At 38.1% G+C, this 23,741-nt stretch overlaps 1 protein-coding gene across 3 annotated transcripts in view; it reads left to right on the top strand.

Annotated features, from left to right (window-relative positions):
- The window catches only part of Usp47 (ubiquitin specific peptidase 47), a 91,255-nt gene that overhangs the window by 24,080 nt on the left and 43,434 nt on the right, over window positions 1-23,741 (top strand). For all 3 annotated transcript variants that reach the window (XM_035442289.1, XM_035442288.1, XM_027410093.2), the window contains exons 3-8: window positions 1,525-1,638; window positions 3,258-3,396; window positions 12,924-13,020; window positions 17,218-17,363; window positions 18,616-18,695; window positions 20,882-21,031. In XM_035442289.1, the coding sequence (XP_035298180.1) occupies window positions 1,525-1,638; window positions 3,258-3,396; window positions 12,924-13,020; window positions 17,218-17,363; window positions 18,616-18,695; window positions 20,882-21,031 (726 nt within the window). The remainder of the gene's footprint in view (window positions 1-1,524; window positions 1,639-3,257; window positions 3,397-12,923; window positions 13,021-17,217; window positions 17,364-18,615; window positions 18,696-20,881; window positions 21,032-23,741) is intronic.

Genomic DNA, 23,741 nt, shown 5'->3' with positions numbered 1-23,741 from the left:
GACTGTCTCTGCTTGCTTCCTTTGTGATCTGTTTCTACTTCTTTATTTATTGTATTGCCTCATTTCTTTCATACTATAGCATCTCCTCAAAGGTTGGGTGATTCTTGTTTTGCTCATCTTTATATTCAAGAATCTCTATAGAGGCTCTGTAGGTTGAATTTACAGTATTCCATTTCCATTTTCTTATGGAAGGGATGGAGCATGCTGATGTCAGCCCCATCTGACCATGGGGTTGAGAGGTGACCAGCAGCTCCCTTGCATGGCTCTGCTCTGCCCATGATTTGCTTTGGCAGGGAGAGAATAAGTTCCATTGCCTACTGTTTTGTCTGAAGAGGGAAAGGAGAGGCTGCCCTGACAGAATACCTTTTCCTGTTTGTTCACCTTGGTTCCCTGGCCTCAGCTCTTGACCTTTGCCTAGTATATCCTACCGCGTTTATGTCTTTTCTTCCACAGCAGTCTCCTATAGGCATTTTGAACTCTAGACACTTGGAGCTCTGGGTTTCCTCTAGATTTGTTTTTCCATAAATCATAACTATTTTCTATTTTTTAATTTTTTTCTTTTTGTTTTGTTTTGTTTTGTGAGACAGGGTTTCTCCATGTAGCTTTGGAGCCTATCCTGGCACTCGCTCTGGAGACCAGGCTGGCCTCAAACTCACAGAGATCTGCCTGCCTCTGCCTCCCGAGTGCTGGGATTAAAGATGTGCGCCACCAATGCCCGGCTATTTTTTTAATTTCTAAGAATTTCTGTTATATTCATGATACTCTTTTCCTGTGCTGTTGCCAGATTTTTCTTTAAAAATTTTTGTTGGCATTCATGGGGTTTGGAGAATTAATTTGGTTGACACATAATCATTACTATCTGATCTAATTCTATATTTATTTTTACTACACTAGTAAATGAGTTAGGTAAAGATTATTGAAGAAATGATCATTTCCATACCAAAACCCCATAGGCCCTTTAGTCCTGACAGTAAAGTGGAAATGGATAGCATTTCCTAGTTCAGCCTTCTCCTCAAAGGGTTATATTAGTGGACACATGCAAACACAATTATGCTGTATAATTATTTTGTGACTTGGGGTGAGAGTGTGAGACAAGGTCTCACTCTGTAGCCCCAGTAGGATTTAAACTTGGCTGTGATCCTCCTGCTTCAGCCTCTCAAGTGCTGGGATTACAGGTCCAAGATAACCATGCCTACTTTGGTTTGGGTATTCAGTATGTTGCTCTCTGGGAATTCTTATACTCAATTGGATTTGATGAGCATTAGCCATAAAATCAGTCCCTTAGCCTTTTCTTTGTTCAGGGTTTTAGATGTTTGAGAATGTGAGCCTCTGGGATGCCCATAGCATATACACTATTAATTGGGTTCATGATGGATGAGTTCATTCAGAACCTAGCTGAAAAGAAATTTAGCCAAGTCATTACTGGGAAAAAAAAAATACTGTTTTCATGAAAATATGTATGCATTTGGTGTTTTATTATCACAATTAATTTTTCTTATAGTCTTAACATTTTTGTACCCATAGGTACCACTGGATCACACCAATGACAAGTCTCTTCTTGAGGCTAATTTTGAGCCAGGAAAGAAGAACTTTCTGCATTTGACAGATAAAGATGGTGAACAGCCTCAGATGATGTTGGTAAGCTATTTAGAAAGACTTAATATCCACAATTTTGTGCACTGAGAATGTGGTTTTCTAGATGAAGAAGAGATGTACAATTGAGTTCTTTCCCTTTGTGTTGATTTGTTATGTGAGGGCATGGGTGCATCAGGTATCCACAGCACCATTATGTTTTGTCTGTTGCCACATTGGGACTGTTGCTATACAAGGGTCGGAAAGGCCCAGGTTAGAGTACCACAAAGGCCTGCATTTCCATGGCCTTCCCTTTGGTTCGTTATAAAACTCATCAGCTCTTTTGTTACTTGAGGGGAGACATTTCCATTCTCACTCCCTGATGCACCCCCACCCTCATCTTTTTGGGGTTGACTTAAATGTCAGTTAGATGCTTTATTTATTCACCTCAATTCAGACTTACTTGAACAGGCATTTCTGTCCAGTCTAGTGGCTTTACGGATTGGCCCACTGACTCCCAATTGGAAGAACATTTTCCCAGAGTTTTGACTTTTGAAGAGGTGTACATATATGTTATGAATACTATACATTCAATATACTATTTCTTTTACTAAAAACTATGGTGGGTACTGGAGAGATGGCTCAGCAATTAAGAGCACTGGGTGCTCTTGTAGAAGATCCAGGTTCCCTTCCTACCTAGCAGCCACATGGCAGCTCACAACTATCACTCTAGTCCCAGGGAATCCAGTGCCCTCTTCTGGCCTTCTCAGGCACTGCATGCATGTAGTGCCCAGACGTATATGCAGGTATACTCATACACATAAAATTTAAAAATAAAATAAAATCATTAAAAAAACCATTTTGGTAAGTAAATCTTGTTTGATGGTTACAAATTCCAGAGGATGTAGATTTTTTCAAAAAGTTAAGAAAACCTGATCTGATTTGCCTGTTTTACAGACTGAATAAACTAAGGCTCAGAGAATATAGACTTTTTCATTAAAATAGGCCACTGGTATGAAAACTTGCTTGGGTCAAAACTTCTGTTTGATGGCCTTCAGTTAGAAATCTGTTGTGAATAAAGACATCCCTCTGAGAAGGAGATGGTAATAAGCAGTGTGTCTATGCCGAAACAGCACTCAAGTGTGCCACTTGAGCACATTGACATCACAGGGTTTTGATTGATCTTGGGTGACTCTAAAATCATAATTAGCTATTCTTGTAGAACTCTGGATTCACAGTTTAAGAGTTGTGGTTTCAGTTGCTTAGTCACTGTTCTTGCTCTGTCTTAATTGCTTATGCCCTTTAATCCTTTTCAACATAATACATATTAACAGGAAGTTTCTCATCAGATAACGTGAGCAACTCTCCTAAGCCAGAAGTTCTTCAGTGTCCCTCACCTAATGGGCCTAACTTATGATGTAAAGTGAATATTCAGGTGCCACTCAGGACTTTATAGTGGTACATCTCATTTCCTCATGTAAATAAAGCATTTGAAGGAGGAATTTTTGAAAATCTATGATGTTACTTGAAAAGGGTCAGGAGCATTGTCTGGTGCTCTAAGTGAGACATCTTTCAAAGCTGCCTGCAGGAAGGCACATACTCCTTGGGTGTCTGATCAGTCACAGCATGATTTAACTTTTTCTCACTGTTGCTAGTCAGTAAATCCTGGTTATGCTGCATTTTAGGACGACACCAGTAATGTGGACGACAGCATGCATGACAGGTTTATAGGTCCACTTCCAAGAGAAGGTTCTGTGGCCTCTACCAGTGATTATGTCAGCCAAAGCTACTCCTACTCATCAATTTTGAACAAGTCGGAAACTGGTAAGACTTATTTATTGTTGTATTCCATAAAAATCATAATCTTGGCAAGTTCAGGCCTAATTGAATTTCTTCATTTCATCAGTACAAAACTGAGACCTAGAACAAGATGACAGGCCAACAGCAGCAGAGTCAGTACTGCTGGGGCTGTGTGCTGTTCCTCCCCTCACTCCTTGCTATCTTTACTGTATTGTCACTACTCTTATTTATCCACAAACTAAAAGATACTGGAGAAAATTATTTTGGTAATGTTACCTCTAGAATGCAATCTGATATTTTAGAAGTCAGCTTCTCTGGAAATGAAATCTTTTCTCCCTTTAGATTAAGATGGACTATGAGGAATGTGCTTTCATGAAGCAGGCAGAACATATTAATTTTATTGGGTCTGCTGTATCTGTCAATTTAATTGTTATGTTTCAAATAAATTAGATCATTTTAAAAATTCTGTCAGGGCACAAGGGAGAGCACATCGACCCCAGATGCTATCTGGGAGGCCAGTACAAGACTGAGCCAGCCCCCTGAACATGGATGCCAATAAGGAGGCCTCTGCACTCCAGGGAGCCTCTGGTGGTGGATAAGCATTTTTCCCTGGTGTAAGAAGGGACTTTGAGAGCCCATCCCATGTGAAGGGATGCACTCTGGCCCTGGACACATGGGGAAGGGCCCTGGCCCAGCACAGGAAGATTTGGTGGACTTTGCAGAGCCCCTGTTGAGGGCCCTACCCTGCCTGGGGAGTGGTGGGTGGATGGGGTGGATGGGGTGGGGGGTAGGTTGGGAGTCGGGGAGGAGGGATGGGGGTGAGGGGAGGGAGAGGGAGAAGGGACTTACATGTGAAACAAGTCTGTTCCCTAACTTGAATTAATAAAAAGAAAGGAAGAAAGAAAGAAAGAAAGAAAGAAAGAAAGAAAGAAAGAAAGAAAGAAAGAAAGAAAGAAAGAAATTCTATCAGGGCTAGATAGATGGCTTAGTGGTTGAGAGTATTTGCTCTAGAAGAGGACCTAGGTTTAGTTACCAGCACCCACATGGGGGCTCAAAACCATCTGTAGCACCATCCAGAAGATCTGATGCCCTCAACTGACCTCCATAGGCACACATCTGGTACGAATACATACATGCACATAGAGACAAAACATACATATACATAAAAAAGAAATAATTTTTTTAAAAAATCTGTTAGCTTTTTTCTGAATATGATTAAACCTAGATTATAGTTTTCTTCTATTGTTTATTGTAATGTGAATAGGTGTTTGACTGTCATGTGTGCATCATGTGTGTTGCATTACCTGCTAAGGTCAGAAGAGGGTGTCTGATCCCTGGGACTAGAGTTACAAACAGTTGTGAGCTGCCACATAGCTCCTCAAGAAGAACAGCCAGTGCTCTTAATCACTGAGCCCTCTTTCCAGCCCTAGGTTATTAAAATTTTATTTCAATTTACTAGGCTAGCTTTATATGAAGGTTTCATTCATGTGTATGTGTAAGATTGGTTAATTATCTTATAATATATTCTAGATACTTGTCATATATTTCATACACCTCACCTTTTCTAGTATTTTTCATGTTGAAAGAAATAGAAACAAGTACAGAGAAGTCTTTTGTGCAGCTAGTTAATGTTAAGATGGCTTTAGAATCTTTCCTTTTAAATACCTATCTTAAATAACAAGAAAGCAATAGAGTTATATTCCAGGCTTTGTTTTATTATGATCTGTAATATTACATTTATTATATTTTGTAATTAGAACTTAGAATGATTTTCTCATAGCTAATCATTATGAAGTTTGTTTGCTCTGGTAATGCAATATCTATAGTGTTTTGTTTATAACTTCTGTTAGTGGATATTGGCTGCATACCACCTAGGATAAAAGAAAATGTAGAATCATTTCAAATTATAGAACATAGTAAAGCTACCTGTAAGTCACAAGAATTTATGTCTTCAATAGTCATGTAGAGGTGATTGTTTAAAATATAAATTTTCAAAATGCTATCGTAACTGCTCTGAATCAGGCTGGAAACCTTTTCATTTTGCTTTAAATAAGTACTGCATGAATTGTTCTGAGATTGGCTGGGAAACTTTGAGAAAGTTTCAGATTTAACAAATCTGGAACAAGATTCTTGAATTAATTTGCTCACCGGGAGTCTATGGCTCACGTCTTTAATCCCAGCACTCTGGAGGCAGAGGCAGGCAGATCTCTCTGAGTTTGAGGCCAGCCTGGTCTACAGAGCGAGTGCCAGGAAAAAAAGAACAAGATTCTTGAATTAATTTGCTATTCATTCTGACAACTGACTCAGCCCTTTATATGAGACATTTATAGAATGTTTTGTATTAAGTCCAACTTCCTATCCGATCAATTCACTGGGCTTAAGATAATGATTTTTAGAAGTGTTTGTTACTTCTTTATGCAAATAAGGCATGCCATTTGTCACACTGTACAATTAAGAATCACTGACAGTACTTCATATTGTAGCTACTTTTAGTTATATTGTTCATTTTAATCTTTCCTCTTTAAGAATATGGATAATGGGGACTGGATATTGTAAAGTACTTGCTGAATAAGCATGAGGGCCTGAGGTAACACCCTGTGTTATTATTTCTTGACACAATTTGATTCACAGGGCTGGTGACGGGCAATGTGTTATATATAAAGTGAAAATGCTTAGACATTTTCATCTTAATTTATATTTAGGGGATAAGATTATCTGCACTCCAATGAGGCATACTGTAGTAACTGTATTACTCTTGATATCTTCTTAAATACCATGTAATATCCATTTATATCTTGGTAACAAAATATCTTGACTTTCTCTGAGAAACAAAGTTCACCTGAGAAACAAAGTTCACTATAATAAATACTTCAGAAGAGAACTTTCTTAGGTGGCATTGAAATGGTCTCCAACTAAGCAATCTTGTCCACTGTTAGGTATTTTGTTTTGTTTTTAATGGAGAGAAACTCAAAGCAATTTCACTAAAATCAGGAACAAGACAAGGCCATCCACTTTCTCCATATCTATTCAATATGGTACTTTAAGTTCTAGCTACAGTAATAATGCAACTAAAGGAAATCAAGGGGATACAATTTGGAAAGGAAGAAGTCAAACTATTGGTAATCACAGATAATATGATAGTATACATAAGTGATCCCAAAAATTCTATAAGGGAACTCCTAACAATTGATAAACACCTTCAGTGAAGTGCTAGATACAAGATTAACTCAAAAAAAAAAAAAAATCAGTAGCCCTCCTTTATACAAATGACAAATGGGCTGAGAAAAAAAAAATCAGGGAAACGGTACCCTTCACAACAGCCACAGATAATATAAAATATCTTGGGGTAACTCTAACCAAACAAGGGGAAGACTTGTATGTAACACAAAAAATAAAAGACCCGGGAACTGATATTGGGGTTCAAGTTTCAAGCTGAAGATCAGAAAAACAAAACAGCTGGTCACTAGCTCTTACTCTACCTCAGACTGAAAGTGGATCCTGGCTTCACCAAACCTCAGCCTCTCCATCGCTGTGACTGGAGAATCCTGAGACTTCAGTGTCTTCATATCCTCAGTGTGGCTGGAGAATGAATGCCTGATACTGACTACTGAAGACCCTGCCCATATCTTTTATACCCCTCTAGTGCTGGGAATAAAGTGTGTAATCCCATGTGCTAAGATCATCTTTGTGTGAGCTTTTTCTCTTTAAGACTGGATCAATCTTGTATTGATCTGGGTGGCCTTGGACTCACAGAGATCCATCTACCTCTTAATCCTGAGTCCTAGGATTAAAGATACATACCATCTCCTAGCTTCTGGCTGTTGGTAGGAAAGGTGTGTACCTGATTTCTATGGCTTGTAGCTGACTTTGCTTTCTGAATCCTCAGACAAGCTTTAATCAATCATAAATAATATATCACCATACTTGTATAACAATAACTTCAAGTCTTTAAAGAAAGAAATTTGAAGAAGATATCAGAAGATGGGAAGATATCCCATAATCGTGGATTGGTGGGATTAACCTAGTAAAAAATGGCCATTTTACCAAAAACAATCTATAGATTCAGTGCAGTCCCCATCAAAATTCCAACACAATCATTAACAGACCTTGAAAGACAATACTCAACTTCATATGGAAGTACAGAAAACCCAGAATAACTAAGAATAATAAAAGAACTTCCAGCGGTATCACCATCCCTAATTTCAAGCTCTACTACAAAGATATATTAATAAAACTATGGTATTGGCATAAAGACAGACAGGCTGATCAATGGAATTGAATCGAAGACCCAGATGTAAATCTACACACCTTTGGACACCGATTTTTGATAAAGAAGCCAGAAATATACAATGGAAAAAAGGAAAGCAACTTCAATAAATGGTGCTGGTCTAAGTGGATGTTGGCATGTAGAAGAATGCAAATAGATCCCTATTTGTCACCTTGCACAAAATTTAAGTCCAAGTGGATCAAAGACCTCAATGTAAAACCAGATACACTGAACCTGACAGAATAGAGTGTGGAATAGCCTTGAACACATTGGCACAGGAGATAACTACCTGAGCATAACACCCATAGTACAGGCACTAGGATCAACAATTAATAAATGGAACTTCATGAAACTGAAAAGCTTCTGTAAGGCAAAAGACACTGACAATATGACTAAACAGTAGCGTACAAAATGGGAATAGATTTGTAACAACTCCACATGTGACAGAGGGCTAATAACCAAATTATATAAAGAACTCAAGAAACTAGACATTAACAAACCAAATAATCCAATTTAAAAAAAATGGGTACAAATCTAAACAGAATTCTCAATGGAAGACTCTCAATTGGCTAAGAAACACTTAAAAGAAATGTTCAAAGCCAGGCGTTGGTGACGCATGCCTTTAATCCCAGCACTCCAGAGGCAGAGGCAGGCGGATCTCTGTGAGTTCGAGGCCAGCCTGGTCTACAGAGCGAGTGCCAGGATAGGCTCCAAAGCTACACAGAGAAACCCTGAAACCCTGTCTCGAAACCCACCCCCAAAAAAGTTCAACATCCTTAGCTGTCAAGGAAATGTAAATCAAAACAACTCTGAGATTCTATCTTATACCTGTCAAAATGGCTAAAATCAAAGACACAAGCTCATGCTGGTGAGGATATGGAGCAAGGGAAACATTTCTCTAATGCTGGTGAGGGTGCAATATGTATAGCCACGTTGGATCAATATGGCAGTTTCTCAGAAAATTGGGAATTTATCAATATTCTCAAGATTCAGATATACCACTCCTGGGCATATACCCAAATGACATGCCATCCTACCACAAGGATACTTGCCTAATTATGTTTGTAGCTTTACTCATAATAGTCAGAAACAGGAAACAACCTATATGTCCCTTAACTGAAAAATGGTGTCTTAGTTAGGGTTTCTGTTGCTGTGAAGCAACACCATGACAATGGCAACTCTAATAAAGGAAGACATTTAATGGAAGCTGACTTACAGTTTCAGAGGTGTAGTCCATTATCTTCATGGTGAGAAGCATGGTGGTAAGCAGGCAGACATGGTCCTGGAGAAGGAGCTGATAGTTCTGCATCTTGATCCACAGTCAGCAGAAGACTACATCCCATCCTGGGCATAGCTTGAGCATGTGAGACGTCAAAGCCTACCCTCACAGTGACCCACTTCCTCCAACAAGACCTCGCCTACTCCACCAAGGCCAGCCATCTCTCTCTCTCTCTCTTTCTCTCTCTTTCTCTCTCTCTCTCTCTTCCTAGACTGGGTTTCTCTGTGTAGCTTTGGAGCCTATCCTGGCACTTGCTCTGGAGATCAGGCTGGCCTCGAACTCACAGAAATCTGCCTGCCTCTGCCTCCCAAGTGGTGGGATTAAAGGCGTGCACCACCAACGCCAGGCTTTTTAAAAATGTGTAGCCCAGGCTGGCCTCAAACTTGTGATCCTCCAGCCTCTGCCTCCTTCAGCAAATCCTACCAGCGTGTGCCACCACAACCGGCCCATATCTCTTAATAGTGCCACTCCCTGTGGTCCACACATTCAAACACATGAGTCTGTTGGGGCCATACCTATTCAAGCTACCACATTCCACTCCCTGGCTCCCATAGGATTGTAGCCATAATATAATACAAAATGCATTTAGTCCAACTTCTATCATAGTCTCAACAGTGTTTAAAAGTTCAAAGTCTCTTCTGAGATTCATGCAGTTTCTTATCTGTAATCCCCTATAAAATCAAAATAAAAAAACAGATCACATCCTTTCAATATGGAGGAAAGGGAGGATAGTGAAAAAATACTGGATCAAAGCAAGACTGAAAACCAGCTAGAAAAACTCCAATTTCTGTATCTCCATGTTTGTTAGCAAAATGCTCTTCAGATCTCCAACTCCTTTCATGTTGGTTGACTGCAACACATTTCTTTGTCTTAAGCTGGTTCCACTCCCTGTTAACAGCTCTCCTTGGCAGGTCCCACAACTCTGGAATCTCCAACATTTTGCGGTATCCAAGGTAATCCAGGTTTCACCTTTACAGCTCACACAATTGCCTCTCTGGGCCTCCATGAAGGGACACCCCCTGATACACACCTAGCCTCAGTGTCTTTCCTTAGTCATGAAGAGAGACTACTTAATCCCTTTCTTATATCCTTGACTCCAAGGCCAGAACCATGTGGCTGAAGCTACCAAGTTCTGCTGCTTGCTGGGGCTGGAACATATTCCCCCTCATTGAATTACATCTTTACCAGCTTCCTGGTTTTGGTGATTACCTTCAACTGCCTAAGCTTGGTTGTGCTGGCACTCTCTCTGTAGACCAAGCTGGCCTCAAAGTCATAGATTCACCAGTCTCTGCCTTCTGAGTGCTTGGATTAAAGGTGTGCACTACCACACCTAGTCCTAAGCTTTTCTTTAATTCCTTTTTACTTTTCTTTAATTCCTTTTCACAAGTTGGAAGCTTAGCTAACTGCGGTCTTGCCCTGAGGCCATAACTTCCTTTATTCTATCCTTGAACACAAGACTTAGCTCCATTCTATTTCCTGGTGCCCTTTTTCTCATCAAATTGTACATCCTGTATTTTTCTTTGCTTGGCTTGCTCCCTTTTATTATAGAGCTGTATAAGAGTGACCACTAATAACAATACAATATAGTCAACACTAGACTTTTAAGATTTCCTCTGCCAATGCAACTAATACAGAAACTCTTCAATTTAGCCTCAGGCAGACTTTTCAGACAAGGGCAAAAAGTAGCCATATCCTTTGCCAAAATATCACAGAACAATCTTGAGGCCACATAATAACATTAGTGTCCTCTGAGACTTCTTGAGCCAGGTCCCCACAGTTCAGATCACCCTCAGTACCACTGTCTTACATGCTTCTACTAGTGTGGCCCATTAAACCCCACTTAAAAAGTGTTCAACTGCTTTTCTAATCCAAGCTACCCAAGTCCACATTTCCTTCAAATAAAAGCATAGACAGATCTATCAAAGCAATACCCCAGTCCCTAGTGCCAGCTTCTGTCTTAGATCTTCTATTGCTATCAAAAGACACTGTGACCATAGCAACTCTTAGAAAAGAAAACATTTAATGGAGGCTGGCTTATAGTTTCAGAGGTTTGGTCCGTTATCTTCATCGAGAGAAGCATGGCGGTATGCAGGCAGACAGGGTACTGGAGAAGGAGCTGAGAGTTCTACATCTTAATCCATAGTCAGCAGAAGACTATGTACCACACTGGGCATGGCTTGAGCATATGAAACCTCAAAGCCCACCCCCAGAGTGACACACTTCCTCCAACAAGGGTACACCTCCTAATAATGCCACTCCCTATGGCCCAAGCATTCAGGCATAAAAGTCTGTGAAGGCCATACCTATTCAAACCACCATAAATAAAGGAAATGTATTACATTTACCCAATTGAGTATTACTCAGCTTTGAAATTTAAAACATCATGAAATTGCAGACAAATGAATGGAACTAGAAAAAAAAAATCATCCTTAGTGAGGTAACACAGACCCAGAAAAACAAACATGGCATGAACTCACTACATTAAATGGGTATTAGCTCTAAAGTAAAAGATAATTCTTCCCTATGGTGGGATGCCATGCTCAACCTTAATGCAATGGGGAGGGAGTTAATTCTGCCTCAACTTAATGGGCCAGGCTTTCTTGATGCCCCGAGGGAGCCCTTACCCTTTGGGAGGAGTGGATGGGCAGAGAAGTGGGAGGGAGACCTGTGATTGGAATGTAAGATGAAATTCAAACAAATAAATAAATGGTAATCATGCTACAATTTATAGACCCCAGAAAAGCTAAGAAACAAGGATGGCTTGGGGGAGGGGAGATACATGGTTCTTGCTGGGAAGGGGAAATAGAATAGATTTTGTGGGTGGACTGGGGGCAGGTAGGGATATGAACAGGAGGGATCAAGGGGGGGGATGGAGGGAGAGAGTACTGAGAGAGACAACTGGAATTGGAATTTGGGACGAACTAGAAACAGTGCAGTGGAAACTCCGTGGGTTTTATAAGGGTGATCCTAGTGAATACTCCTAGTAATAGGAGATATAGAGCCTGAACTGGCCATCCTCGGTAACCAGGAAAGGGTTCGTGGAGGAACTGGGACACCAATTCAGCTACAAAACCTTCTACCTACAATTTGTCCTCCCTGCAAGATGTTCTGAGGTAAAAGTGATGCAAAAGTTTTAGAAGTAGCCAACTCATGACTGGTCTAACTTAAGACCCATACCATGAAGAGGGAACCCACACCTGACACTGCTTGGAGGGCCAGGAACCAGAGGCTGGATAGGCCAGAGTCCTAGGATAGAACCAAACATGACTAGAAAAAAAAAGGAAATGAAATTACTCCTAATGATTCCTTAGTCCTTGACCCAAGCCCAGAATAATTGTCATCAAAGAGGCTTCATCCAGCAACTGGTAGTAGCTGATACAGAGACCCACTTCTTGGGAAATCCTACAGAAGAGGGGAAGGAAGGATTGTAGGAGCCAGAGGGGTTAAGGACACCACAAGAACATGCCCCACAGGATCAATTAAGACTCGTAGGGGCTCACAGAAACTGAAGCAACAATCAGGGAGCTTTTATGGATCTGACCTAGGTCCTCTGCATATATGTAATGGTTGTGTGGCTTGGTATTCTTATGGAACTCCTAAAAGTGAAAGGAGGTGCTGTCTCTTACTCTTTTGCCTGCTTTTGGGACCCTTTTCCTCCTACTGAGTTTCCTTGCCCAGTGTTGGTATGAGGGTGTGTAGCTTAGTGTAGCTTGTTATGCCATGTTTGCTTGGTATCTCTGAAAGACCTTCTCTTTTCTGAAGGGAAATGAAGAAGGAGTGGATCTGGGAAAGAGGAGAACTGGAGCAGAGGAAGAAGGGGAAACTCTGGTTGGGATGTAATACATGAAAGAAGAATAAATTTTTTAAAAATTTTTATTCACTCAAAAAAAAAAACAAATAAATTCCAACTGAACATTGTTGTTCTCTGCTATGTATTGTTTTCTTTTCTTGGTAGTGTTTTTGCCTGAGTGCTGATTTGTTTGTATTTGTGTTTTCTCTTTAAAGGTTATGTGGGATTAGTAAACCAGGCGATGACATGCTATCTGAATAGCCTTTTGCAAACACTTTTTATGACTCCTGAATTTAGGAATGCATTATATAAGTGAGTATTTGAAAAAATATTCTATAAATAAAAGTATAGCTTTTAAATAATAAAATTGAAATTACTTTATTAGACTGACTTGTAACATTTGGGGTATTTCTTACTTTATAAGCTGTCTTCTTGAATATTACATAATGAACAAAAATCTTCTAGAAGACTGACATATGGAAGCCACGAAGAGGGAGAATTAGAAATGACTGGATAGAAAAGAATCAAACTGCCGGGCATGGTGGCGCACGCCTTTAATCCCAGCACTGAGGAGGCAGAGGCAGGCGGATCTCTGTGAGTTCGAGGCCAGCCTGGTCTCCAGAGCAAGTGCCAGGATAGGCTCCAAAGCTACACAGAGAAACACTGTCTCAAAAAAAAAAAAAAAAAATCAAACTGATGAATGTCCTCATTCATATCTTTACTGCTTTTATAGGGGAAGGCATGTCTGATTTTGAGAGAATCCAGACATATCATCTGTACATTCATTTTCTTCCCCCTTTTAATTTAAGAATTCGGTATTATTTTTTTAAACTTATAAGCTCTTTAACTAAATTACACCATAGCTTGTTTGTTTAAATGTATATGCATGTTTCTAAGTCTACATCAGATACTTTAAAATGCTTTATGGAAGTACTTGCCATTTCTCATGTCTAGTAAACTCCAAACTCAGCCATTAATTTTTATTATTTTCTTATAATACAGTTCATGGTACTTTTGCTTAGCATACTTAAGGTATGTGTTCATTACATTTTTTTGGTTTTGGTTGGTTAGTTGGTTAGTTGGCTTTTTTGTTTTTGTTTTGTTTTGAGACAGGGTCTCACCATGTTACTTTGGCTGTCCTAGAACTCACTGTGTAGACCAGGCTGGCGTCAAACTTAAAGAAATCCTCCTGACTCTGCTTCCCATGTGCTGGAAGCCCTCCCAACAATTTAGATTATTAAAGTATGAGTAAACTGATTTTTTTTATCCTGTTCTTTTAAGTGGCACCTTTGAAATGATATAAGTATATATTTAAATTCTTTACAAAGTTGTAATATTATTTTTTATCCTGTTCCTTTTGAGAGGCACCTTTGAAATAAGTATGCATTTAAATTCTTTATAAAGTTGTAATGTTATTGGTTGTATTGCTCACTCATGCTCTCACCACTACTCATTTGTAATCTTATTCTCTGAATTTGCTTGTAGAAGCGGAAATGTTTTCATTCATTATTATTTGTTGCCTGGTAATAATTATATTCTAGGCTCTTGGGAGGATAGACAAGTTTTCAAGTCATTTACTTGTTTTCAAGTAATTTGCAGATCTGTCTATAATAACCATCTGTGTGTTGTGTAATAATTTAAGTAATATTTAGGGTCAGCTAAATGCCCCAAGAGCTGAAAACAGAGGGACATTAATGAAACATGGAGAAATAAATGGCTTAGTGAAATGGATAGGGCTTGAAAGAGGTCATGAAGTAGGTGTGTTTTGGCCAGGTTGACAAGAAAGAGGACATAGTAGACAAGGAAACTTTTTAGAAGTAATAATAAATAGTACTTAATGCTCCCAAAATAATGTGTCAGGACTATTGGAAGCACTTTTATATACGTACCCAGTTCTCACAGTAGCTGTGAATTATCTGCTTTTTCTTATTCCTATTTTGTAAAAGCAATTCCTAAAAATACAGATACTGCTGAGGCCACACTTTAGATGCTGGGACCCAATCTCTGTTGTTCTTGTATTGTAACTGATAGCAGTGAATGGAGTGGGTTCCAGAGACCCCTCGATAAGCACAACTGTCAGCATACTGGACTGTGAGGTTAAATGATGGGCCAGAGCCTGCTGGAAAGGTTTAAGTAGTCCAAGATAATTACATGCTGCAGCAATTTTGCCTTGAGATATGCATCCCAGGTGCTTGTTTTATTGTGGGTTCTAATACTCTGAAGGTAACTTGCAAGTTTACAGCTCTGTAGAGTACCCAAGGGCTCTGTCGTTTGACACTGGCTGCATTCCTTGAGTTCTATTAGACACAGAGTTCACAGTGTTAATAAGATGAAGTCCTTCTTTCAGAGCTTCCATCAAGAACCTGTATAAATAAATTCATTTTACAAGCCCGGTATATGTCAAGAAGGTAATAAAGCAATGTAGAAGAGAGTAACTTCAGGAAGGATTAGGCTGGGTTACAGTTTTAGACATCGAGGAAGGGAAACACCCACAAGAGCAGCTTTCATGGGTGCCAGTGAAGGTTAAGGTACAGGTTCAAAGAGGAGGACCGGATCCTTATTGAACTGTAGATGAAAGCCTGAGAACACTGATGTCTGAGTATAGACCTAGGGGCCCTGCACTGGACTGCATGGAGCAGCACCACAATGAAGGATGAAGTTGCACATTCATCCCTTGAGTTGTGGCCTACATAGACTTCATTGGTGACTTGAAGGCTTGTAATACATTATATGAATGTTAGGAAAGCTTATGTAGTGCAGTTTGAAAGAGTGATCCTTGGGAGGGTCTGTCATTAAACCAAGCCTGGATGCTTAAGGTCAGAATGGAGAATATGGATAGTAGTGGTACTTGTGAATGAAAAATGAGATGACATACTAGCAACTTTTTTTATAGTAGTGAAAGAAAGAAAAGAATTGAATGTGCCAACAAAGTGTCTAACTGTAGGTCAGAGAAAATGCAAGTCCCAACAATATTTACAACCTCTTAAGGTTGTAATAGAATTTGAGAGCCTGTAATGTCAATTCTAAGAACCTTCCAAGAAGATAACTAACAGGAGAGCTGGTGGGTGAATATGGGGTGGGGGTAAAGCACAGGTGATCTCAGAGATGGAGTAGAGAAGAAAAGTAGTTTAGAGGCTGAAAGACTTTCCCATAGGTAAGGGGGCAGGGCCACAGAAGTGCAACCTTTCAGTCCTAAGATAAGAAAAATATTGAACACTTAACAGAGAGATGTAATCAGAACCATTTGTAAACTACAGCATAGGAGAAGTAATAGTCAAGCCTCCTTTTGAATCTAAAAAGTTGAGAGCAGAAGAGTAATCTTAACATTGCCAGTTTGAGAAAGGACATCATCAATAGTGTCCTTATTATTTGGGGCTCAGCATTGTGTTTTATTAAATACAGTGTCACCTTAAAAATTCCTGAGTGTATTAACTAACTGTGGTTGCCCAGTCTTTTCTCTGCCATGTGATACTAAGTTTTTCATCTGGGGAATTCACTTGCTGAGGGAGTCCCTGTAGCTAGGGCTAGGTGATTGCTTATAAGTATGTAAGAATAAAAGTTCTACTAGAATTATATACTTAAGTAGCTTTTAAAGGTGTTTTTTGGCTGAATATTTGAAACATTCAAAAATTAGGAAATAGTATCATGAATCCATCTGCTCTCAGCTTTGAATGGCACTAATTTAATTGGCAATCTAGTCTTTCTATATCAGCAGTTCTCAGCCTGTGGGTTGTGACCCCTTTAGGTGTCAAATGACCTTTTCACAGGGGTTGCATATCAGATATTTATGATTCATAACAGTAGCAAAATTACAGTTATGAAGTAGCAATGAAAATAATTTTATGATTGTGTATCACCACACATGAGGTCAGAATGAGGTATTAAAGGGTTGCAGCATTAGGAGGATTGAGAATTGATGGTATATATGTAAACTTCTATACCAGTGATTTGGCAGGCATGCTCCATTTCATTTGTGATATAATGGCTAGTGTTACAGTTGGCCTGTGATCACCATGTAACTTTTTGAACCATTTGTCTAGTCAGATCCAAAAAAACTCATACTTTATAATTGATCAATATGATTCTTAATTAATTTTAAGCTGATTTTAACACCTGTTCTCCTTTGTAATTCCCTGAAAAATGTATATATTGAAAGCTGGTGTTATTTGTCTTATGTTTTTTCCCAGTTTAGTTTTTAATGTTTTATAGTTGAATACTCTGCATTTTTTGTGAATTATTTATTAGGACAAAGTTTAGTCAGATTCAGATTTGACATTTACATGTACGAGAGCTTTGCCTTTTATTCTCCAGACTGGAACCACCCTGTGCTTCTTGTTTAGTTTTTGAGTTTATAAATTAGAGAAAGACTGATTACATAGTACTAGTTTTTGTTAATATCCAAGCTTTGTGTATTGCCTAGAATTAAGATTTTATATAATGATTTTGGTATTAATTATGTTTTAAAGAGTGAAATCATTTTATGTAGTTGACATGATCTCATCTGCCTAGGTGGGAATTTGAAGAATCTGAAGAAGATCCTGTGACAAGCATCCCATACCAGCTGCAAAGGCTTTTTGTTTTGTTACAAACCAGCAAAAAGAGAGCGATTGAGACCACAGACGTTACAAGGAGCTTTGGATGGGATAGCAGTGAGGGTAATAACTCTCTTAATGATAACGGTTTCTAGTGTTCAAAGGCTCCTGGACCTTGGAGTCACATATCTGCAGCACATCAACAACTTAATGGTCTTTACCTAAAACATCTTTTTTTTTTTTTTTTTTTTTTTTGGTTTTTCAAGACAGGGTTTCTCTGTGTAGCTTTGGAGCCTATCCTGGCACTCGCTCTGTAGACCAGGCTGGCCTCGAACTCACAGAGATCCCCCTGCCTCTGCCTCCCGAGTGCTGGGATTAAAGGCGTGTGCCACCAACACCTGGCTTTTTTGTTGTTGTTGTTGTTTTTGCTTTTCGAGATAGGGTTTCTCTGTGTAGCTTTGGAGCCTATCCACATCTTGCTTTTTGCTTGAATGTTAATTTATTTTTAATTATATAAGCTCTAAGAGATAAATTTTAACCAATTAAGATTCTTGTACAGTTTAGTATGTTCTATTTTTTGTTTGTTTGTTTTGAAGCAAGGTTTCTCTGTGTAATAGCCTTGGCTATCCTGGAACTCTCTTTGTAGACCAGGCTGGCCTCAAGTTCATAGAGATCTGCCTGCCTCTGCTTCCTGAATGCTGAGATGAAAGGCATATGCCACCACTTTCCCAGCTTGGTATTTTATACTTTTAATGAGCTTTTTAAAAAGTTATAGGTTTTTTTCTTAGTTTTTTTTTTCTAACATATTTCTTTTATTTTTTTTTCAGCATCATAAAACAGATACCGAAAAAAATACTAGAAAGGGGCAACTTTTTTTTTTTTTACTTTGTAACTTTTAAAATACTCTCTTCTTTTGATAATGTAATTACATCATTTCTCTGTTCTTTTTCCCCACTCTAAACCTTCCCATATACCTTTCCTTGCTCTCTTTAAAATTTGTGACCTTTTTTTTTTCATTAATTGATAAAACAAACATGTAGCCATTAGAACTGGGCTCCATACTCTGCATTTTGGTTGGTTGTGGTTTTCTGTCTGATGCAGAGAGGAATGTCCTTAACACCTTAGGGTGTCTAGCATATTTCTTTATAATGAAAACTAACAAATATTCCAGCACCAGAAAGCTACTCCACAACACTGGTTTGATTATTATTCTCTGACTGTCCTTTCATGGCTGTAATATGTCTTCCTGTATTCTTAAGAAGCTTTCAGTTGTTAAAGTAGACTTGTCCATGTTGCTATTTTGTGTTGAAACAGTAATGCCATGTTTTATTTTGCTGTTTGATACTATTTTTAATTAAGTTTTATATTAACATAGCTTGGCAACAGCACGATGTACAAGAACTATGTCGCGTTATGTTTGATGCTTTGGAACAGAAATGGAAGCAAACAGAACAGGTAACTTCTCTCTCTCAAGCTGAGGGGACTATGTGTTAAGACAGTTGGGATCTTAAAATGACTTATTCTTTTGGAATTTTTTGAGACTCGATTATCAGTCTGCTACATTTGGAAATGAAATTACTAGACTCCCACCTGCTGTTAACTGAGTACTAAGCTCTTCATTAAACTACCCCAGACCTCAGCTTCCTCATTGTCCTAGTAGGGTTTCTGTTGCTGAGATGGAACACCATAACCAAAAGCAACTTGGGGAGCAAAGCATTTATTTGGCTTACACTTCCACATTGTATTCTATCACTGAAGGAAGTCAGGAACTGATGCAGATGCCATGAAGAAGTGCTGCTCTCCTTGGCTTGCTCAGCCTGCTTTCTTATAGAACCCAGGAACACCAGACCAAGGGTGATACCACCCACAATGAGCTGGGCCCTCCCAAATCAGTCACTAATTAAGAAAATACATTAGGCTTGCCTGCAGCTTAGAGGCATTTTCTCAAGTGAGGCTCTCCCCTCTCTGATAACTCCCTTGTGTCAAGTTGACATAAAACTAGCCAGCACATTAATCATCAAAATAAAAACTGGTCTATATGAGCAAGGTCTTTTTCCACTCAATACATCTATTGTTTGGGGGGAATAAATCTGCATGTTTTCATTTTTTTTAATAAGTGATGATTTGTACCACATTATAAAGTGTATTCATCAAGCTTTGTCTTCATTTTGACCAGTCAAGTGTAGTCATGTGCTTTGACATTTAGGTCTTTAACTCACCAAGAGGCTTGTCTCTATGGGATTCAGTGTGGATGAGAGTATAGACTGGGATGAAAGAGAAAGAGGTCCTAAGGTAGCACAAGGACATGATTGGAATGATGTGGTGGCTTGGAAAAGAATCTTTTATACAGTAGGTAGGCATCCATTTGTACATTATGAAATCAGGTTTAAAATCATTTCAAAAGGTGAATAGAAAAGCATAAGAGAATTAATAAATATGAAGAACTGTTTTGTAACAATGTTTACATTCACAGATTAATTATTTTTGTGTGTGGGGGGAGATACCAGATTTCTACTATTTTAGGACACTGGTTTTGAACCATTTTGAAAAGTCCTAGATGCAGAATATCTGAGAGGGCAGGAAAATGAACATGTGTCCATCAAATCAGTTGTATTAGAGTAGGCATTGGTGGATCAGTCTGAAGGTGTATAGATCCACCCTGGACATTTCAGCAGATGTGAATTTATGAGGAAGAAAACTGTTAGTGTGTTTTCTCCTAGTCTTATTTTTTATTTGAGAAATGATTAAAAAACTGTTTAAACTCCTGGTGATTTCTCTGCATAACCTATGGGACTTGAATGGTTTTATATAGATGGTATTAGGGGCTGTTTCTTCTTCATAGGTTGGAAGTTACCCTTCCTCCTTGTTCACATCCCTCTCTGTGAGTCAGCACTTCATTAAGATCAGCTGGGGCATTCCTACTGACTTCCTAAAATTTGGTACAAGAATGTTCAGCAAGACATTCATATGTAACATTCATAAGTAATGAAGGGCTGTTACTTAGGGAATTACCTGCCTACACTGTGTTGGAAGAGCCCTAATTGACTGTTTGGGAACTAGGTGAGAGGTGCATTCTTTTAGATGAAGATATTTTGAGGGAGATTAATTTTGAGATATTGTTTGAATCCTTATATCTTAAATTCTTTGCATTGTTTTATGTTTATTATTTAAATTTTCATTTGCCCAAATTAGCAGTGGAATTTTATAAATAAGAATATACTGTGAGGCTAGTGATATTTGTGTAAAGTAGTCAAAGCATAGCAGTTCTTAGCTTTGTAACAACACTCCTGAAATGTGAATTAGGATACATACAGTCTAAGGAAAAAAGAATATAGAGTACATTGATAAATGACATCATCACCATCTATTTTACTAGCTGTATTAGTTTGGATTATTGAAACAGTTATTTATATACATTCAGTTTTAAACTAATGATAATCTAATTTTTTTCAGGTGATTTTTTTTTTCAAGTGTCAACTTTTGTTTCCTAAAATTTTAGATATATCTTAGTTGGCTTTCTAAAACTCTAGTACTAAAAATCAATGTCATTTTGTGTTTCTTCTGATAAGTATTGATTGCATTAGATATAACTTAAAATTGCTTATAAGGAACATGTTTTAAAATGTGAATGTTATTTTTAGGCTGATCTTATAAATGAGCTGTATCAAGGCAAGCTGAAAGACTACGTGAGGTGTCTGGAATGCGGTTATGAGGGCTGGAGAATTGACACATACCTTGATATTCCACTGGTCATCCGACCTTATGGGTCCAGCCAAGCATTTGCTAGTGTGGTATGTACCTTCCAGCTGACTGCTTGGTATTTTTACAGAGTACACAGTAGCACAGTAGTATATTGTGTTGTTAGTTGATTCTGCACTTTACATAGCAAAATTTAGAAGAGTTTTAACCCTTTAGTGAACCCTGATGGTGCATATAGAAGAGGAAGAATGAATAGAAGGAATATAGGTGTCTTCCCCTATAGGTGATAGAATTAGTTTGCCTATATTTTTTTTTTGCCCTTATTTTTTTTTAAATCCTCTATTTTACAAGTGGTATTTTAGCTTCATTTGTGGGAGGAGCATAGAAAAGTCGTTTGTTCTATATATTTTTTAAATTGGGAAAATAACCTGTAGATGATAAAGGCCTTTTTTGTTTTTTGTTTTTGTTTTTTAAAAATCAGCCCTATTCTGAGTACTTAGCTACAAAGTACAGTGATTTGAGGCTGTAATCTCAGAGCTCACTAGGCTGAGGCAGGATGATCATAAGTATTTGTGTTACTGGCTTGGACACATAGAAGACCCTCTATTTCCCTCCATGCCCCTTGAAATAAACCAAGCATTTTATAAGCACAGGTAACTTGAAAGTCAGAGAGATAATGTCCTATTGTATATGTGGTAAGTTTCTAATTGGGAGCTTGCCTAAAGTTTTCCCATCTCTCTCTTCTTGGCATCCATGTTTTAATCACTGTATTGTTTTTCTTGTTTTTATTGATATATATGTGTATTTACTTTGACAAAAGAAAGTCATGGAAAGAGCTGTTGCTGCTTAAAATTAGTGATCAAAAATGTTTATTCCGTGATTTTACATGCCAAGGGAGCCTTTAGTTATTAATAAGTTAGATTTTGAGACTGGGTCTCATATAACCCAGGCTGTCTTTGAACTCACTGTATAACCAGAGATGACCCAGATTTTTTTTTTTTTTTTTTAATTTTTTAAAGCCATCTGTCAGTGAACATGAAGTTCATTGATTTGGCTAATCTAGCTGCTAACAATCTTAACCAATCTGTCCTTCTTCAGGGCTGGCATATAAGTATGTACCACTACAGCCAGCATTCACCTGTATGCTGGGTACCCAAATCAGGCTCTCTCACTTACCTGGCAAACACTTAATTGACAAAGTTGTCAATCCATCCAAAAACATCTTTAAAAAGCAGAATTTTGTCATTTTATTGCTCAAGGCTGCTCCTTGTAATTATTGTTTTTAAAACTATCTCTTTTTTCCTTAAAACTATCTTTTGTTCTTAAATAGTACCACTAATATTATGGTTTAGCCTTTATCCTTGTAAGTTAGTTGAATCTTTTCAGTTATTTTTCTAAGATGTATTTTATTAGTGTGTATGTATCTGTGTACCTAAGGAAGCCCCTGAGTGCAGTAAGGCTGTCAGCTGCCCATCATGGGTGCTGGGAACTGAACTTGGGTCTTCTGCAACATCAATATGTGCTTTTTACCTCTAACCATCTCTCTAGCAACAAGTTCTTTAGCTTTTATATTGCACTAGGAAATAATAAGTTTTGGAGTCAGTGGGATCAAAACAAGCATACAGGTCAAAGACCTTTTTTCTGGATAGTGTAAGATCAGTCTCCTTTGTACCACTGTGTTAACAGTCTGCTTCCTGGTGATATTTGAAAATAATTGTTAAATTTTTACTCGTATTGCCATTCTAGGTGTATTGAGTTGTCCTTGACTTGTTACATTATCTTATTTTTCCAGTGTTAACTCTACTTTGACAATTCAAGGTAAAAGTGACATACTGAAAAAAAAAGTGAAAAATTAATAAAATTTGCATTTTAGTGACTAATTTTTATCTGATTTTCAAATACTAACATTTCTCTGGTAAATATAAACTGAGGAAATAGAAGTCCCAGGTGATAGTAATGATTTTATTTTTCTTTTTTATCTGCTTAATGTGTTTCTTGTAATAGATGTTTTTGGTCTAACTTGGATGTTGAGGGAGCGAAGTTGTGTGTACAGCAGACAGGACCGCTTAGCTAAATCTCCTCCCCATTGTTTATTCACCTGCTGATTTACTGCCATTTCTATGAATGTATTAGAGTCAGAGTTACTTGGAGGATACTTTAGGAGAAGTAACCAGTGACACATTTCTAAATACAGTTTTCCAAAGATAGGATAGTACCCTCATTGAAATATGGGGAAGGTTGGTTCAGTAGGAAGTAGAAGTTCAGCTATGAACCAGGATGAGAGCAACTTTTTCACAACATTTACTAATGGGGCTTACAGAAGAACTCAGAACATTGTAGAATTTGCTGGAATGTACTGTGGAAAAATACAGCAGGTGAAATGACCCAAGATAGGGCTTTTAAAGCATATACTGTCTTCAGAAATCTTAAAGTGACTTTTTATTATTTTCTGATTACAGAACCTAGAAATTATATTTCCTAAGCCACAGCATCTAAATCTATGTAACTGTTAGTCATTATATATTTTGTTAATTCATATGTTTTTAAAGAAATTTGGTATAATATGGTTTGTAAAAATTGAGTCAAAAAATCATTAATCTTATAATTAATTATACTTAAAATTTGGGCTTAATTTTAATTCACTCTTAATCTGTTCTTGTATCATTATTAGTGGACTCTGTTATTTTTGTTTTAGTGGATATTTACAGATAACACACACCAATCTACACCTTACAAATACATGTGTAATTGCAACATTGATGATTATGTGCTCTGTTTATTGTGTGTTCTATTGTCTAAGCC

The sequence above is a fragment of the Cricetulus griseus genome, chromosome 3 (genome assembly GCF_003668045.3).
Source record: "Cricetulus griseus strain 17A/GY chromosome 3, alternate assembly CriGri-PICRH-1.0, whole genome shotgun sequence".
NCBI classification, from domain to species: Eukaryota; Metazoa; Chordata; class Mammalia; order Rodentia; family Cricetidae; genus Cricetulus; species Cricetulus griseus.
The sequence above is the reverse complement of the archived record's forward strand: the minus strand, read 5'-3'. Positions and strand labels throughout refer to the sequence as shown.